The sequence below is a fragment of the Dromaius novaehollandiae genome, chromosome 5 (assembly GCF_036370855.1).
Source record: "Dromaius novaehollandiae isolate bDroNov1 chromosome 5, bDroNov1.hap1, whole genome shotgun sequence".
Lineage (NCBI taxonomy): Eukaryota > Metazoa > Chordata > Aves > Casuariiformes > Dromaiidae > Dromaius > Dromaius novaehollandiae.
Window position 1 is genome coordinate 43,053,909 of NC_088102.1, and position 19,670 is coordinate 43,073,578.

Here is a 19,670-nt window from a genome sequence, read left to right on the forward strand (position 1 = left end):
CCTATTCTAGAGGGGCAAATATAGAGATCTCTAGGATCAGTGTCCACTCCCTTCAGGGAGTCTTATCTCCCTTTCCTCGACTTCCTGCAGTAAAACTCCCAGTTCCTAAAAGTTCAGGCTGGGTTCTTGTTTTTTTCTGCTTTTCTTTTCTCTCCTGTGCTTAAATGCTGGTATTTCTGTTGTTTCATCTCTGTACTAAGGGAGATCACGCTAGCTTTTTAGGGCTGTGTCTTTTTCCCCTACAAGCACAAATAACCTGTGCTTGTGTGACCTCAAGACACTTTGATTACAACACACGTAGGGTTGAATCTCACCCAAAGGCAGTCTGGAGAGCAGTCACCAGCATGCATGCTAAGTAAGACAGGTTGAAGCAGACAGGCTCTGCTTTTCGCATCTATTCTCAGTTCAGCACAAAATCAAAGTTCTTGTTCTTGACCTTCAAGGTCAGCACAGGGATAAGTCTGACCTACCTCAGACACTGAATCTTCTTCCTGTGTCTGCACTGACTTGGAACCATTAAGGTGGCTATGGAGTTGCCTGAAGAGAAGTAAAAGGAGGCCAGTACTAAATTTCAGAAGGGAGGTTCTGTCTTCACAACAGTATTTTCAGTTTTTCAGCCCAGTCAGGGAGTATTAGTTAATAAAGAGTAAAAATTATATATAATATTTTAAAATCCTAAATAATGCTAAGGAGGGGGAGAAAAGGGCAAAAAATTGTTAAATTTGCATGGTTATAACTTGTGGTTACTTTGGGCAAGAATTTGAGAACTAGGGAAACAGGAATAAAATAAAAGTAGTTCTTCCAAAGGATTATCCATCTCAGAATGCTTGGAGGCAGAGTATTAGGTAGGTCCCATTCAGCTGTTATTTGGAATGATGGTATTTTTTCTTTGCCATCTTTTTTTCCATGTCTGTCTATTTTTGTTTTTTTGAGGGTGGGGGTGTTATGTCTCACTCTGTCATCCATACTGCAGGGATCTCTACCCCGTGCTGGTGAGGATTCTGCAGTCCCTGCCTGAGTTGCTTGGCATTTGCCATGAGAAGAGCCCTGTGCTTGAGCTGTCTGTCCAGCGAGCTGCAGCGGTCGTTACTCTGCTGACACATGTGACACAAACAGCAGGCTGCACAGCAGAGCTGCAGGCCCAGCAGAGCAGGTAGGTCTCCTTTCTGTCACCTGCGCTGTCTTTATCTGAGAGGCTGGAGTCCTGTCTTCCTTCCCTTCCGTTTGGAGGCCTGCCTATGGCTTCTCTTTACCTTCATTTTGGATGGTTTACCATCCCACATATGAATCCCCGCATGATGGGGTGTCTTCCTGAGATGTGTGTGTATGTGTGTATGTGCACACGTGCACACACACACAAATATATATATATAGCTACTACAAGGTCAGAAGGGGTATCTAGGCTGATGGAAAGCTGTATGCCTGATAGTCTGGTAGCAGGAGTAAAGCATTCAGCTATGGGGTAGAAGGACGGTGTTAGCCAAATGCTCTGCTGAAAGGAGCTAGGAAGCTCCTTTCACCTTCCTTTTCAGAGAAAAGAAAATAACCTCCCTGAGGCTTAGAGGAAAGAACCTTTTAGCAGGGACCAAGATGGGCCAGTATTAAGAGAAGTGGTCTGCAGATTTGCTGTTTTTTTAAGGGTCTGAGAATTATCTGTGGGCTGACAGACTTTAGGTCAGAAGAGATTATCTGTTTCCTAAAAGACTCTGATAGTCCCTTTGGTGATTGCCCTTGCAGGGGTACCCTTGTGTATTGCGTGTACCAGACAGAATCCCTGTCCCAGGGCTGTGTGATTGAGAGCGTGCTAAAGGCAGAGTGAGGAATTTCTATCCATCCCTGCAAAGAGACTAGCCTGAAAACATATGGTGTGTGAGAGAGGGAAGGCGGCAGGGAGAGATGATTGACAAGGGATGTGTTAAGAGGCTGAGAACAGAGTTAATATCTCTACTCCCTTCACTTTTTAAACAGTAAGTATTTAAAGCTGTTGAACATAAATGGTGCATGAGAAAAGCAGTTTCTCAGCAGTGATAGTGTTCTCCAGGGAGGGCCAGTTTTACTGTCCTTTGCTATTAATTGATGAGGATATTGCTAAGGCAGCTTGAAATTTACCTCTGCCACAGTGTTTCTGCTACAGGAAATTTAGAAGTTAAAAAGGTGATGCCGTTGTCCAGTGGGAAATAGACTGTGGCCATTGATAATAGAGCAGTCCTTACCCTTCATAAAACCTTAGACAACTGAGCCTACTTCTGTAGAGCTAGATTAAGTACAGTTTGGTTGTTTGTCTTTTTTTAAGGCCTTTCTGGCTTTATTTGGTGTTACCTTAAAGACAAAGCCCCTCTATATTTGTGAAAGAGCTCCTTTGCTGTTGTTCCTGGAACAGTAGAGAACTGGCTAAGGTCCCATTCAATCCTGTGTTCCTTGATGTGAAAGCCATTCGTATGAAGATTAAAAAGAGAAAAGTGAAGCTCTCCCGCTTTGTTTCCTTATTTATCCTGGATTTGGTATTGCAGGGTCTAGGGGCAAGAAGCAAAGTGGCTTGCAAAAGATCCTTACTTATCAGGATCTTCTAGGTTTGAAAGGGGATGGATCGTATAACTGAGCTCCCAAGGGGAACCAATTCTTAACTGGGGATCTTCACTTTAAAATAATAGGTAATCCTGTTTTGCTGGCTAAAAGACATTTGGCAGTAAGGTCAACTGTGCATGGATGAGCTATATCTGTCATTACCTTCCCCTCTGCTGTGCTTCACCTCTCCTACCTAGTATTTCTCAATAATTATTATTTCGTGAATTAGTGCTACTCCTCTCTCCAGTGCAGCTTTTGCTGATCATGCTGGTTTTAGTGAGTACCAGGTTCTTACTGCTCTCCTCCTCTACTCTTCTATAAGGCAGTGTCAGCCTCAATGCTCCATGGTCACAATGGACCCCAGCTAGTAGTGGGTTCCCCCAGGGATCAGTATTGAGTCCAGTGTCTTAGTATTTACTACTTCGTAGAAGATGCAGTTCAAAGCATTAAGATTTGCTGAAGACAGATACTTTTTCTGGTGGAAAGCAGGAAACTCTTGACTAATCTAATCAAAGCTGGGCGCTAGAGTAGCATGACAGGTAAAACTAGAAAATAGCTTAAAGACAGAGTAATGCAGGTGAAGAAATTTTAGCTTGCATGAGTAGCTTCTGCATTGGACTTTTTACCTGAAGTGATTGGGCTGGTCTGTAAGAATGTGCAAAGATGGTTCTGGGCTTTTTTTTTCCTCTTGGGGCTGTCATTAGTCATCTGTCTTCCAGACTACCTGTAATTGGAGAAGTTGCTATTAAAAATGATGATTTAGAGAGATTACTCCTGAGACATCCTCATTATCCTGTGTTATTCTCCCATTGTGCTTCAGTAATGGCTCGGAAGATAATGAACAGATTCCTCCTCCACCAGTAACATGGAATCAAGTGTCAAACTTACAGCCCTTCCTTGAAACCAGTCTGAAAAGAATCCTCCAGGAAATATCCCAGACAGAAACTTGGCAAGCTCTCCAGCCTCTCACTACAACTTACATGATCTACTTGGGAGTTTATTACAGTGCTTGCAGCCAACAGGTACAGCCTGAAAATATGGGGTTTCTTTTCATCTCACCAGCATCAGCTTGTGTATTGTCTCTGAAACACCTGAACTTAAAAGCAACGCTGAAAACAAAAGACAGGAGTTGAGAAATCTAGCTGAAGACTAGTTCCACACTTCATATCTAGGCTAGGTGGCAATTAGGGTCAGATAAGTTTGCTGACATTAGCAGTGCTAAAAATTACTGTCTTCCTTTCTTCCTTGGGGCTTAGAGTCTCAATCAAGTTATATGGTAGTACTGTGAATGCTCTGATTTACTACAGAGGCCCATAGCATGCAGCAAATATTACCTAATTTAGTTTTGCAATCCTTTCTCTTTGTGGGCTGAATAAAGTTGCACCTTTTTTGCATTTGTTGTGGGCTGAGAGCTTACATGTGGACAGCTAGGCTGCAGTAGTCTGGTTGTAAGATTGAGCTTTGAGGGTCAAGCCATATGAACTTGGAGCAGGAAGCAATAAATACAGATTTACTTGCTGCCCCACTGGTGTTCAAGGTCAAGTTTTGTAACCTAGTTACTGTTGTGGTATATGGTCATCTTTTAAAGTGAATTTTCTGAGGGTAACACACATCAATAGGATTCTGTTGAAGAGTGATATCTTATACTTTAGCTACCATAGGGATTCATGTTTGAAGATTAAATGTAAGTTTTCCCTTTACTGCCCAACTAACATGTCTGAGTCCTGACATGGAAGAGCTGTCTTCAAGGTGTGTGGATAATTTAATGCCTGTAATTATTCAGACCTCTGCACCTCCTCTGAAACTTCCCCAAAACAAAAGGGTTTATTAGGAATGGTTGTGGTGAAAACCACCAACATCTTTCAAAAATATCTTTAGTACCTGAAAAGTTGGTAGTAGCTTTCACCTGCTTGTCATTAGCTGCTGAGCTTTAGAGAACTAAGGTCACCATTTAAACAATTTAGTACTCTTCATTAACCTTTTACAGACGTTCCAGAAGAGTGGCTAGCAAACATAATTTCTTAGGTCCTCATGACTCAAGAATTTTTATTTCCACTTTAAAAAAAAAATCAATAATTAACTGTGATTAGGTGATCTGATTAAAAAAAAATTGTACATAGCACATTTAAAGGGACTAGTACAAAAAAATCAACTGGTACAGTAACTAGAGAATAGTGGTTACTTGGGCCTTCTTGGGAAACTTTTGTTAGACTATTCAGAACTAAAGTTAACATCTCCTTGTAGATTTTGCTGACTGCTTTTTGCAGAGGGATTTCACCTGGGGGGCCACACTGGATTTTATTCTTTACAGTTATGGCAATGAGTATTTCTGTATCCTAACACAGCATTCTAATGAAGGGAAAAAGAAGTAAAAAAAATTGCCAGCATGTTCCTTCAACATGGAATATTGCTTACTAGGGGCGGAAGAATTGGGATGGTTCTCTAAAAGCTACAGATCCTCTCTGTGCAGTGTTCATCCACAGTCATACCTTGGTGGGTAGGTCAGACTCATTTTATACTGCTGATATTTTTTGGAGACCCTCATGGTCCTGCTCTGCTTTCCTAAGGTAGTTCTGATCACTTTTTTGTTGTCTTCAAGTTAAATGGGAAGATCAGCACATAGATGGGGAAGGGAAGGGGTTTCAGCCAGTTAGGGAAAGTTTTCATTTAGGGAATTTTGCCCATGCCTTACTTGCAGCCAATTAAGAATTCTCTGTGATGCACTTCAATACTTGAGTGGGTGCACACCTTGGGGCACCAACTCTCAGCTTCCAGGCTGTTGTCAGCAGTGAGACTGGCTCTAACCTATAGCAATATCACTATATAGAAGGCGTGGGTTGGCAAAGAGCTGTTAAACAAAAGAGAAAATCATTAAATCAACCTGCTTTTCTCCCTCTTTGAAATGCCTTCATTCACCATCTTTCCCTCTCCTTTCCCATGTTTTCTGCAGCCATCAGTCAATCTAATTGACTGCTTAGAGGAACTGGAACGCTTGACATTTGAGGTGCTGCTGCCCCTTCTCAGCCAGCCAGCCATGCACAGCATGTGGGATTTGCTCAGGTAAAATCATTTCGTTAATAAGATGCTGTTGCCAGAAGCGAAGGAAGGAAGCCTCTCTTCTCTGCTATACTGTGTGGTCAGGAATGTAGAAAGTGGAGTGGTTCAGGGATTGGGGACCCACTCACAGAAAATAAATTGTCTGGTATTAGTCTAGAATATATCAAAGAAGAACAGTTCTGCTTCAGGCAGTTTCCCCCCCCCTCCCATTTGCTCCCGTGTGTATATATGCCCCATTATGTGTGATACTGAAAGTGGGGTGAATTAGTGTGTTATGGCTTTGTCTATACCTTGCCTTGTCTTCTGTCCCCTCACAGCAAAAAGCAGGGTGACTACAGAGGTTCTCCAGTTCTTCCTTCGCTCCTGATGCTGCTGAGGCATCTGCATCTCTGCAGACACTGACCTCCCATGCAGTTGTGTTTCATGTCAATTCCAAATTCATTGTTAGTCACTCTTGGCTTTGATTCATTTTCAGTCTCAGTAGCAAAAATCAACAACAACAACAAAAAAGACTACTTTGGATGCTTCTCACGTCAGGGGGGTGCATGTACCATTCACGTGGTCTGTATGATTCTGCTTTTGTAAAAAGATTTAAACTACACTCTGTCTTTTTTTAAGCTCCTGTAGAGTTCCACAAAGGCCCCAAAAGCCCCTGCAGGAAAGAGAAAGGCCATGTACCAGACTGTCTTTTCAGACTTTTTGGATAACATGAGCTTTATCTCAGGCTCTGATAAAATGAAGGGTCAGCTAATCTCCACCTTAAGGTTTTGACAATTTTATCTGAATAATCTGGGCAGATTATGGCCAGTTTCCTCTAAGTGCAGGCAGCTTTTGTGTGTTCCAGCCATACAGAGTGGCTGCTTGGAGTTCAGGCTACTCCTTGGGTCCCAGATCAGAAACTGCCTTCAAAGAGCAGAGTCCTTTCAGTAATGGCAGTGGAAGAGCAATGCATTTAAGGAATAAATAGTTACCTGTCATAGAAAAACTATGTGAATCTTTGACAGGATTTGCCCTATTGCCCCATTACTGTTCAGCAACGTGCTACAGGCTGTAGTGGTCTTGCCTATGCAGACATGATATGCCAGGTGTGGACCCTGTAAGTAGTGGTGGTATGAAAGGTTTTAGTTTCACTTGCAGAGAGTGAGCACACACCAAGAGTGGTATGCATAGACAGTCATCTCCATGTACATTAAAGCCAAGTTCTCCTGAACAAACTTCCTAAATGTGCATTTCATGGGCTCATGAGAGGCAGCATGTATCAGTTCTAGGTAAAAGCTGGCTTTTTGGCTTTGCCTGCCAGTTTATTTTTGAAATGTCCTGAGTAGGTGAGCAGCCTTACTAGTCTGGATTACATGTGCATATGGGAAAATGTGGGGGGTTTTGTTTGTGTTTTTTTTGTTTTTTTTAAATCAAGGGCCCAGTGCTTTCAGATGTTTGACATCAGAGATGCATCACTGCATCAATATTTTTGCATACCATGAAGAGTTTAGCTGAAGATTAATGTTCATCACAGCTCACTGGCATAAGCTTGTGTGGCAATAGTGCTTATTTGACCAACTATCATACTAGGTTTTTTCATGCACAGTTGTCAGGGCTTCCATTTGAGTGCAGTGTGTGGCAAGGTACAGATAGTAACATTCTTACAAGAGAAACCTTTGGAGGGATGAGTGCTCTTTGACCTGATCTCTCTCTCTTTCTCTGTTCACACAGGCCATGTTCTGCTTTGTGCAATCCTCTGTCCTGTGCCCCGGCACCAGAGTCTGTCTTCAGTATCATGTCTTTGAGTTGTACTGGAGGCAAACCTCCCCTGAGCCTAGTTGGCTCCAAGTCACCTTTCCCCTTTCTCACTGCCCTCCTATTTCTCATCAGTAGCATCACACACATTCACAAAGGGCTGATCAGCAAGGTGAGAGCTGACTTTTTTACTAGAAGTTTGGTGTGAATGATAATACACTTGAGAGGGAGGTTAGCATTCATATCTTGGCAGGCTTAAGAGTGTTTTTAGTAGGACTAAGGCAGAATTGTTGTGTTGTGTGGTGTGGAGTTTTTTTGGGTTTTTTTTTTGTGGTTTTGGTTTTTTGTGTTTTTGTGGTTTTTGGTTTTTGTTTTCTTTGTTTTTTTGTTTTTTAATTTAGAATGATCAAAGTGCAAGAGAGAGAAATACTTTCCATTTTCACAACAGGTGGGACTAGGACCCATAAAGTTTCTTTTGTCTTTGTATTACAATATCCAGTTGACAGTGGGAAGCTGCAATTATTTCAGAGCGGGATGGCAAAGAACAGTGGTGTACAAAGGATGGATTTATAAAGAATGTTGAGAAATCTTAAATAACTTTTTTTGGCCTTAGGAAAAAAAATAAAAATAAATAATTAAATGTCGGGGTGGAGGGGAGGGCATTGAAGGAGGTATGACAAAGAAGAATAGAATAAAATTAAACCAGAGAATGAGTACTATAGTGGCTGAAGAGGTTTCTTCCAACTTCTGATTGCCCTGAATTTTCAGAATAGTGTCACAGAAGAGTACAAGCTCTGAAGAAGAAATGACAGAACACCCTAGAGAGACAGGGTCCCTGCATAAGCTTTCTTAAAGCCTTCCTCTGTGATCTTATCTTGAATTAGCTGATCAGTCACTAATAAAGTCACCTTACCAGATAAGAGAAAAAACTCTTAAGCCACTGCCCTGACTTCTGCCTTACAAAGCACTGTGGAAAATGTAGGCAGTGACTATTGGTTACTTGAGGAAGGGATGGTCATGATGGATATGGGCAAGCCCTGAGGCAGAAAAGGGGATATTTATCAGGCTACTCCCTTTTGGAGTAGCTGGCAGGTATTCCTATGGGAGAGGGTAGGGGGCAGACCTTGGGGAGGACTAAGGTTTATTTTCTTCCAAGCAGGGACTGTTAATATTATTTGTCTCCACTTTTGATTCCTCTATAGTACAGCTCTGTGATGGGCTTCAAAGGCTTGAAGGATTATCTACATGTGAGCTGGCAGACTAGACCTCCCTCTGTAACACCCTCATCTGCATGGATACTGCGCCATGAATATCATCTGCAGTACTTTGTGTTAACGTTGGCTCGGAGAATGGTATCCTTGTTAGTCCTTTCATTTCTTTCATCCAGTAATTCACATCGCCCTAGCCTCTCCAACGGGTTAATGTGTCAAACTGGCGACTGGTCCTTGCCTCCATGTTCTTTGTCATATCTGACTTAGGTCTGGTGACTCTCCAGCTGTCTGACTATTCTGACCCCATCAGCAAATAATATCTTCACTTTATGGTTACTGATGTGGTGACTTAGATCCAAAATACTTTAGGTGGCTTTGGGCTACAGTGAGAATAACTTTTTTAGCAGTACGCTCAAGAACTATGCCTGACTGTTTAGGACATTCAGGGGAAGGAGAAAGATCTCCATATGCATGCTTGACAGCTTTTGCAGTCTGCCTCAGTCTCTCACTTTCCACTGAGATCTATGTCTCAACTGACTCTCCTCTCCTTGTGATTGCCTTGTTGACAAATAGTGTATTGCTTTTATCTGTTATTTGGTTTTGTTTCCTGTACAGGCAGGCACTTGTCCGGATTATGCCCAGCATGCCTCACTCCATCACTGCGTTGCCATGGCATTGCTAAGCCGTCTGTTGCCAGGGAGCGAGCATCTGGCTCATGAAGTCCTATTGGATCTTGCCTTTAATCCAGAGTTTTTTCCGTAAGCTATGCGTTTTTTCCTTTTGTGGTTTTGGATATGGGAAGACTTGGGAAAGATTAAAAAAAAAAAAAAAAGCAGATGTTGGCATTATAATTTTGTAACAATTTTTGGCCTTTCACAGGGCCCGTATTGAAATCTGAGCTACTCCACAACATATTCTCCAGTCACAGAGGCTTCTAGGTGGACCAGCATTGTGGTTGCAACTTTCTCTCCAACATAGCAATATTGAGAAATGTAACCAGTTTCTTTTGATCTCTGTGGCAAGAGTCCTATGACCCCTGATAGAACTGATGCTTACCAAGGCCCAGCATCCACTGTCCTGAGAGTAGTGAATACCACACTGAGTTGAGGAAGTAGATGGAAACTTGACCTACTCTGAAGTTTACTAAATCTTCCTCTCATCCTTAATCTACAAGTACATGTGCAATTTGTTTTGCTGTTTGTTTTGACAACAACTTTTTTCCACCTTGAGCTGAAGGAAATCACAGGCATCTCAAATGTGAAACCTCCCATGTCTGGCTGAGAAGATGATAGTGGTTTATTTTGCTTGTCACAATTTTCTTGAAACTTGCCATGGTACACCCTCTAGGAGGTTGGACAAAGGCGCAGCAGGGAGATATCAGACTTCTTCAGAAAATTCTCCTTTCAAAAGGAAAGTGTTTTTGCAAAACAAACAAACAAGCAAAAAAACCCTCCACCACTGTAGACTTACCATTTTGTGAGAATTTGGCAAGTAATCGGAGACCATGGTCAGTCTGTAATCTGAGACTGTGGCACATGGGTTTGACCCGCCTGCCTCCATCCTAGATTCTAATTACCAGTCTGCATTGTTTCCCTGACCTTCCTGGTGACAGCTGCAAAGTTACTGTTGTGAGAATTGTCTTACTGATGCATACAGGCCTTTTATGATATGCAGTATTTCACCTCAGTACCCTGACAGCTGTGCTGGTAAGTAGGCTGTCACCCTGGACAGGGGATTGCAGCCCCCAGACCAGGCTGCCGGCATTGCGTGGAGGTTTTTCATGGCAAGGCCTCAGTATTGCTAACTCCAAATGTAGTTCTGTGAATTTCCTGTGGAACAGAGCTGATGCTTTACAGCGACTCAGTATTATCCCAGCTGAATGCTGCAGAGACTGTTGGGAGTTCTGTGCGTACCACTGTTCCTGATCCAGGGAGATGATAACGATTAATTTCTGTTGGTGGTGATGTTTTTTGGTTTGTTTGGTTTTGTTTTTAAAGGACTGATGTTTATCTTTATCTTGCAGTGAAGGGAAAGCTGGAGGGCCAGAAGCAGCTGACTTCTCTGATATCCTGCACCTGGGTACCAGTGCCAAACTGGCACAGCCTGGCTCTGCGGCAGCAATTTTTTCCAAGCCTACCCGTGGTGTCTTGCTGAGAGAATCATACCAGAATCTGCGTTTCATCCGCTCCTGCTACCTCTCTCATTTTGTTCACTTGCAGCCTACGCTTGTGCGTTCTCGGGCATCCTACCAAGGACAGAATTACCTCATCCAGTCAATGCTGCTTCCTGAGGTCAAAGGCCCTATCCTGCCTTCAGACTGGCCATTCTTCCCTCTTATCAGCCTCTACAATAAAATGACTAATGCAGAAACGTGGGGGGCTGTGCTGAACTCTCTCCCACTTGATCTAGTCAACACTGTGACCTGGAACCTGCAATGGGTCTTGTTACTGGAAACCTGGCGTGCTAAAACCCTTCAGAGCATCCCCACTGCTGCCAAACTTGCACGGCTTATGTGTGTCTTCCTCACAGGTGGTGACCTCTTTCTAGAAGCACCAGTCCATTGCTACACAGCCGCCCTTCTCTCTCTCTATTGCCAGCCCAAAGCACTGGACTCCCTGAACTTGGATGCTCCTCTCCCTGGTTTGGCTTCATTCCATGATCTCTACACAAGTCTCCTGGAGCAGTTTGAAGGTGTCTCCTTTGGAGATCCACTCTTTGGAGCCTTCGTTCTTCTACCTCTGCAGAAGCGTTTCAGCGTTCATCTGCGGCTCTCTGTCTTTGGGGAGCACACAAGCATCCTGAGGGCACTGGGGGTGCCACTTCAGCAGGTAACCCTGGCTTAGAACAGTTAGCTGGCACTTATCCCTGGGATACTGTGCTCTTGGCTGTGTTTCTCCAACCTTGATTTGGGCATCCTCCTAGCACTTCCTCTGCTTCCTCATCCCTCATTATCCAGTAGAATAATCATGATTTGTTTGCTTACAAGGACTTTATTGTTCCTGAAGAAGGTAAACGGAACAGGGATGGAAAGTAATGTTCTTTTGGTTTAGGGTTATGACAGCAGTTGCTGGTACTTCTACGTAATTTTTGTTGTTCTTTTTATTTTAAAGTAGCATGATTGATTGTAAGCCTGGAAAACAAAAGTCCAGTCCATGACAGTGCAGGCCCCCTATCACATAATCCTTTTCAGAAGCCTTTTGAACTTTGTTTTGAGAGCAGATAGTGTCTATATGTGGACGGATGTGCAAAATTGTTCGCAGCTTCCAGTGGAAACTCCCACACCTTGCTTGATCTAATGGCTGACAGTCGTCTTCTAATTTATGGCCCATGTGTATGAAGGGCCATTTTGTACCTGTTCTCCCAGCAATGACCTTTCACTTAAATACGTCTTCTCTCTCCTTGGTATTAACCTTTCTTTTGCCTCATGCATGGACAGTCATTTTCCCTCTCTGACCATTTGCACAGTTGGTTATACTGGAGTTCTGCTTTACTGGGTCACTCAACAAGAAAATTTGATCTGACAAGGGCAGGACTACATTTCTTTTGAATGAGCAGAGCACAAGAGACTGAATTTAGCTGGCTTTAAGCTCTATATCAGTTGCAAAATGACAGAATAGCTGATCTAGCCTGAAGCTTGCTAATGGAAAGTTAACCTTTCAGAAAATTTTTTCTAACAACTGTGAAACAGCAGGATGAGTTTACATGAGATCAGTGCTGTGCCTCATGTGATTGCAGTGTTCTTGTTCTGGTTGTAGTTCTGGTTCCAGTTTCACCCTATGGCCAGATGAGCCTTTGTTTCTTAAGCTATCTAAGCCAAGATCTTCTGGCTGCCTTCTTATGATAAGCAGTCTGTTCTCTTGATGATCCCCATAGACCTTCCCTGTTTGACTTCTTGTTCAGCAGCCCTGTTCTTCTTCCACCAGTATAGAGTGAATGCCGTGTTCCAGATGAACACTTTGATTTTTAGGTCAGGTACTTCATCCTTCAACTCCAGAATTGTGATATATGTAACAGTGGAGAAAGTTTCACAACATGTTTTCATGCCTTGTTTTACACATGCCTTTTTTTCTTCTTCTTTTTTTCTTTCTTTTTTTTAAGTGCCGAATACTTTGGACAGTGTTTTCATCACTTTGTTGCTTGAAAACAAATTCTATTTTGGAAAATTTGAGCAAGATCACTTTTCTGCTTGTATTTTTTATTCCTTTGTTTTGTTTTAAGTCAAGTTAAAGATACCTTATCAGGCAGGAAATATTTCAATAATATTCTTTGGTAGCCAAAGACTGAATTTTGGTGTAGACGCCATTTTGTCATTGAAGACTACTTTTGAATTGAATAAAATCAATAATTGTTTTTGATCTCATAAAGAAGATGCTCCAAAGAGAAATACATAATTTTAGCTCTAGAGAACTTGTCTGAAAACTGAGAATAAAAAATGTACTTCTGGAGAGGGGAGAAGCAAATAAAAACAAGTTGATGCTAAAAGCTTTTCTAATCTATTTTTTTAAAGCTAGACAGTGAAGTCAGAAAATGTTGGAAGCTTCACTTAACAGCAGCATTAACTCTGGCACATTGAACATATATCTGCTCTCCCTTTCTGGCTAAATGCATAGGTCAGCGTAAGCCTTTCTGACACCTTATCAGGATGCAGTGCTGTTGAAGTTGCTGTCTCTTAACTTTGAAAGCACTCTTACCTGTGCCAAAAGCAACTGCAGTCATTTATCCAGTAGAGCATCTCTCCGTAAAGCTGAAGAGGTCTTGAGGATGTTTTGTCAAGAGCATGTCTCATCAGTCAGCAGGGACAGTAACAGCCCTACTCCTAATATGGGTTGTGCCACCAAGTGCATCATGTTATATGGCAGCACACACTTAAACAGTTGGGGAGGGGGATGCTAAAGGCATGAACTTTCCTTTACACAAACTAGTGTTGTCATTGGGTGGGTTTTTTTTTTTTTTTTGTAGTTCCCCGTGCCTCTTGAGCGATATACTTCACCTCCTGAGGATAATCTGAACCTCCTGCGACTCTACTTTCGAACACTGGTCACTGGAGCACTGCGCCACACCTGCTGCCCTGTTCTTTATGTGGTGGCTGTGGCTCACGTGAACAGCTTTATTTTCTCCCAAGACAGCACAGCACAGGTAGGTAACGGATAGCAGAGCCTCTGGGCTAGACGCTTTGAGTTTTGCACTTGTTCTTCACAAGTGTCCTGTGTGGCTTGTGGTCAGTCACTGACCCCTGGGCATGTTTTGCTTGAAAACAAAGATTGTGTTTTGAGGACTCTGAAGCTGTTTGAGACCTGCAGGTGGAATTCACCTATGAGATGGACAGCATCTCTTGTTCAGCACACCCTAAAAAAACATGCATTAATGATAGCCAATCCTGCATAACCCTTCAAAGTCAGCAACCACTTGAGCTATTGTACAGAAAGGAAGAATGAAACACAAAGGATGAGGGAGCTCATGATAGACTTGAGTGCCCCAGGCAGAGGCTAAAGTGTGGGGTGCTCTCTCCTATCACCTTCTTCCTCGAATGACTTATTCCCTGCATGAGTTAACCAAGAAGGAGCTCTCCCATGGCCTTGGGCCCCAGCACTGGTTCCTTGTGCTAGCACTTCACCTTTGTTTGATGTACAGTTCTACGCGATAGTTGAGATGTCAGCTGAGTTTCAGGGATGGCAATGTAAGAACAAATCCACTGACTTCAGTGCCTCATACGGCTACTAGTCTGGGGAGGGAGGTGGGGGATCCAAGTGATAGCCATCTCAAAGCCCTTTCTGGTGGAACAAGCTGTTACTTGGAGCATCACCATAATGAGCAGAGCATCATCCTGGCGTGCTGCGCGGCCCACGGGCAAAGCTAGCATTGTGCTACATTAAGCAACTTGTGTGTTTTGCTCCTAGGAGAGTGATGCTGCTCGGAAAAGCATGCTGCGGAAGACATGGCTCTTGGTGGATGAGGTAGGCTCTGCGAAGACCAGTTTGTGCCACTGAGACTTTAGTTTTACAGGCATGGTACTGTTAGAGATTTAGCTTTGGCTTTTGAGATTTGCTTCCTATCTACATTGCTAACTTGAGAGTGAGAGGAGACTAGCAGCAGGATTTTGACCTGTAATGGCTAAAACTACCATTATCTAGTTCTTGTTGTAATTTAACTCAGTGTTCAGAGCTCAATGACACTGAGATGAATTTCTTGTTCTCTATATCTGTGCCTCTTGCCTGAGCACTATTGTATGTGAATAGTGAGAGGTCCTAGAGGCGATTCCATCGCAACTATGAGCAAGAGGCCAGCAAGGATCTCCCTTCTCTCATGGTTGGATGCTCCCCCGCAAAAGAACAAAACAGATTTTAAGTTTCTCCTGTTTTCTATCCTGCTTTATCATAGGGGAGATTATCAAAGCTTTTTTTTTGTGTAAAAGTGCTGTGTCATTTGGCCCTTGATGTCTAGTGTCTGCGGTACATTCCTAGATCCCGGTCAGAATCCAGTTTGGACCTCTCACAAGTCAGTGTGAGGGGCTGTTGAGACAGTGGAGTTGCATTCAAAAGGGAAAATCTCATGCAAACCAAAAGTGACTTTTTCTTGAAAGAAACTAACCTTTTACAGTTCTACTGGAGATGATATAATTAAACACGCTGGGCATGATGGAGTTGTAATATTTGGTGTTTTGTGATGTTGTGTGGGAGATGGAGAGAAAACATTAGATTCCCACCTCTCAGACATGCTTAATGGCTGTTTCTTTCTTCAGACCTTGAAGAAGCACCTTCTCTACTACAAAATGCTGAATGCAGAGAGCCCTTTGGGATTTGATCTTTATGAACAACTCCCTCCTATGCGACTGAAGTACCTGCAGATGGTGACACAGAAAGAAAATAAGGAGAATGCATCAGTGCTAGTCTCATAGCAAAGCATTGTGTAAGAGGAGGGCCAAGGGGAAGAATGGAAAAGCTCAGTTCATGCTTTGGTGATGAAAAACATCCACTTCAGACAGGTAACAGTGTCTTGCCTGAACACTCTTGGCATCTCTGCAAAGTAGATGAGAATGCTGTCAGCCTTGCAGAACAATACAAGTCTCAAGATATGACATGATATGTGTGTGGCCTCTCCATGCTGAAAGCTGGGACACGTTCTTCCATTCTCCTTCAGGTTCTTCTGCTTCTTCCTGGAGGAGGTGAGAAAAATGTGCCTGGAAGGCTTTGGACTGAATAAAATGAAAGAAGTGAAAAATTGTTTGGTTCATTAAAGCTGGATATTGTGGGTTCTCAAGATGATGTCAGTCTTCATTTTCTGAATGCAGATCTTTCCCTGGCTTTTTTGTGTCCCGAGCTCTGTTTGAATGGCCCCTCCGCAAACAGAATGGCAACACAAGAGAGAAGCTGATCCTGTGAGCTGTGTGGGGGTTTTGTTTTGTTTTGTTTTCTTAAACAGGTAGTTTCTCTAGGACAGTGTTATGTGTATGCCATCAGTCACACAAATGTATTACGTCAGATCTCTAAGGATGCAATAGAAACAATAGTTTGTAACGCAGTGGTAGGTACAGTGGTGCATTCTCCCTTGGCTGTCTTTTGGACAGTCTCAAACCTGCTTGCTTTTCTCTTGTAATTTAGTTATGTCTGTAACAAGATTAAAAAATAATTTCTTTGCAGGATGCTTGGCAGTAACCACTCCCCATTAGAGGGGGAAAAAAACAAGTATCTGCTTGTTTAACTAGAGTGTGCATTGATTGTCTTTTCAGAAAGGGGGAATATAATTTAAATTTTAAAGTGGAAGTTCCTAAGTTTAAACTTACTTTTAAAAATAACTAATTTGACCCTTCTTCTGCATCCTGATTCTGTATTGCAGCCTCAACCACAAGGGCTCTGAGTGTATTGCCCTGAAAGGCTCATCATGAGTGCCAGCTGAAGCTCAGAGTATACTGCTAAGTGCAGTCCCACTGAGGCCAATGTTTCACTGATATCCAATAGTTTTTGAAAAATTAAGGGGAGTGTCTGGCAGGCTTTTGTGGGGAGAGGAGGGTTACTTTTTTGAACAGAACTTGCTAAAATTGATTTGTTTTGTTCTTGTGAATAAACTCTTCTGGAAGGTGCAGGGTTATGCTTAGCTTGAAGACTTAAGCTCCTCTCTTTAGCTACTGCACAGACCAAGCTAGCTTCCCTCTGAAGAGTCCATTCCTGTCTCAGCCTTGTTCCAGTGAATGTGCTAGTAAGAGTGAGGAACTTTGTTAATAGGAATATGCATCTCAAGTTGCTCCTTGACACTGTAGCCAACCCATTTGTGTAGGCCACTGAACAGCTTGTTCTGATTGAAGTTGTTCCAGACTGGAAACAAATTCAAGCTAGCAACTCCCGTGGCTGTGCTTGCTGTCTTTGCATAGGCAGTTCTCTAAGTGTTCCAGTCCTCTCTGGGTCCCTAGAAGACAGTGTTTCTGGTTTATCATCAGCCTGTTCCACTTCTTTTCCACCTCCTTTCCTCTTTGTTTCAAACAGGACATGGGCAGAACTCATGTTTCATTCTAATCTCTTTTTTCCTATTGCAGCTTTTGATCTGTGATTTCTCTCAGTTGCAGATCAATATCACAGAGTAACAAAAGCAGAGTGGTCAACGTTGATTTTCTTAATTATTTTAGAAGTACTTGATGTGATTAAAAGTTTTATTGAAGGCACTCAAGTTTTTGCTCTGTCTGGATGATAACCCCGGCAGTAGTCTTTCAAGACCAGTGAGTGGAGAGATTTAATGACTCCTGGCTGCCCATTTAAGAACAGCCTTCATTAAGGATTTTGCCATATGCTTTTTTGACCTCCAGTTATTAAAAAAAAAAAAAACAAAAAACAAAAAAAAACAAAAAAAAACACCAACCCCTCTTCCAGTCCATTGTGCAATGCAAAGTTGAGTTTTGGAATGTGTACAAGGTGTAAATAAACATTTTGGTAATTCTGTAATTTTTGGAACAAAGAATACTCGCTGTCCTTTTATTTAAATCTTCTTAGAGTTTGAATAGCTCTATTTGCAATCTGTCAATACCTTGGGAATTCTACATGCTGTAAGGAAACCCATTCATCTTTGGAGCATTGCTTTGTGAGGGAGCTCTTCAAATCAAAGACATCCTGCTGGTGTGGTGGTCAGTAACACAGGATGCTGAATGCTGTGTGTACTTGGGAAAGGTGCAGAGCGGAAGTTTATGTGAATGCTGTGTGTACTTGGGGAAGGTGCAGAGTGGAAGTTTATGTGACTTCTCACATGCCACAATTGGGCCAGCAGTAAAATCTTATCCACAGATGGTATTTGTGTGTGATGAGAGAAGAGGTTAATTTCATTTATTTTGTGAACTCTGGGGAGGGAAATGGCTTTTGCCTGTTTCTGAAAGGCCCCTCTTGTTCCCAGCTGCCTCAGGCCATCAGTGTATGCCCAGAAAATATTTATATCTTTTGACGTGGAATTCAGCTGCAAGCACCAGCAATGGGAGAAAGAAAAGGATGCCAAATAGTTCTGGAGGCCACACCTGTGTGCAGAACAGATTGAGTGGGCTGCATGTCAGCCATGAGTTTTCAAAAGTTTGGCTCTGACATTTCTGGCTGATGCTGCAGCAGTTCTAAGCTTTGGTTTTACAAGGCTTTGGGCAGCTTTGTTTCAGATTTCTCTGCAAGAACACTAGAGGGCATTGCTTTATCTATTTTCAGCACAAACTTTTTAGGCTGCAGTGCAATCAAGACTCAAAGAACCTTAAACCTAGTTTAAATTTTATGCATTTTCGATTCTTGTAAATACTTTTGGAGAAAATGCAGAGAATTCAACAATTTTTGGTTGCTAAGGATCATTCAGTGCTTTGCCATCAGGAGCATTTTGGAAAGATACTGGTAGAGTGAATGGAAGCTTAAAACTTAAGCTGAATGTAGTCTGAAGCAGGAACAAAGTGTGGTACTTTTGTTAATCCAATTCAATCCTAATCAGAACAACAGAGGAAACAAAGAAAATGAAGAGCTGCCCAAAGGTTGATGTGACTTCTTAACTTCTTAGCAAAGGCTTAAGACCTGGAATAGGTTTCTGGGGTTGAGGTCGTTCTAACTCAGAACAGCTTATATTGCCTGATAACTCTGATCAGAGGACAAAGGAAAATTGATGCTGTCTTTTACTTTGCAGAATGAAAAAACATCTGGTCAATAGCAGCTAGAAGATGCTTGGTTCCATCCAAGTTACAGGTGTTACGGCATATAGGAACAGTGGGAATCTGTCTTGGGACAAATTCAGCAAGAGCTATGCTGGAAGACAGCAACAATGTGGTTTTTGAGACAAAGAAGTGGTTCTGTGGACTGGAGATGAGTTGAAGATAATACTTCCTTCTAGTATTGATGATGAGTTGACAGGTAATATCATGGGGCTCTCACAATTATGCATCCTGTAACTTTAATGGCAGTGGTAGAGAAAATTTTTCTCCATTATATTGAATCTTTATTTCCATTTTAAAAGGGTAGAGAGAGCCTTTCTGTCAACATGCTTTGTTTGGATTCCCTGGGTTAAAATCCCTACTTGGAGACTTGGCCTACTTCTGCTGAGTGGTTGCAGTTCCTAAAGAAGATGCAGGCACCTCAGTAGCTGGCTGTACTATGCACTGGGGTAGGACAAAGCCTAACAGAAAGTAAAGAGTGGGGAAAGGAAGAAATCAAAATAGTACTGAAATCCCAGTGTAAGAAGCCCACACTTGCATGTATTACTGTTACGAAATTCTCATGAAGCATTATATGATTAAAGCACTTGCATTCCCTTGTATTTATTGACTGCTTAAGTTTGACAATGGAATTTAATAACCCATCTCTAGACTAATGCATTCTGTCTGGCTGCTTAATATCAGGCAAACCCTAAACACCTTTTACTGGTGAAGTCATGGACAGATAGAACAAGCCACAAGATTTGGGTATATAAATATACTACAGGTCAGACAAATGCATTTCTTTTGGTGTCAGACAGAAAGTGGAGTAGAGAGGAATGTTAATTCTAGCTTTTTGCTTTTTTCTAGATCTACAGCATTCTTTCAACAAATATCAAGGAATTGATGCCCCCAGCACCAAATGGGGGGGGGGGGGGCACCTGTTTTCCTTCAGCTTACAGAAGCTCATA

General features: G+C 42.3%; 1 protein-coding gene across 6 annotated transcripts in view; it reads left to right on the top strand.

Annotated features, from left to right (window-relative positions):
• Positions 1-19,322, top strand: part of RPAP1 (RNA polymerase II associated protein 1) — a 46,622-nt gene extending 27,300 nt beyond the window's left edge. For 2 of the 6 annotated variants that reach the window (XM_026095763.2, XM_026095764.2), the window contains exons 16-25: positions 974-1,153; positions 3,386-3,587; positions 5,516-5,625; positions 7,333-7,528; positions 8,559-8,708; positions 9,183-9,325; positions 10,591-11,395; positions 13,527-13,703; positions 14,465-14,521; positions 15,307-15,824. In XM_026095763.2, the coding sequence (XP_025951548.2) occupies positions 974-1,153; positions 3,386-3,587; positions 5,516-5,625; positions 7,333-7,528; positions 8,559-8,708; positions 9,183-9,325; positions 10,591-11,395; positions 13,527-13,703; positions 14,465-14,521; positions 15,307-15,462 (2,176 nt within the window). In that variant the 3' untranslated portion in view covers positions 15,463-15,824. Of the gene's footprint in view, positions 1-973; positions 1,154-3,385; positions 3,588-5,515; positions 5,626-7,332; positions 7,529-8,558; positions 8,709-9,182; positions 9,326-10,590; positions 11,396-13,526; positions 13,704-14,464; positions 14,522-15,306; positions 15,825-18,695 lie in introns of those variants that run through there. The other 4 variants (XR_010389412.1, XR_010389411.1, XR_003258475.2 and 1 more) reach the window with 4 other exon arrangements.
• Positions 19,323-19,670: the final 348 nt, after the last annotated feature.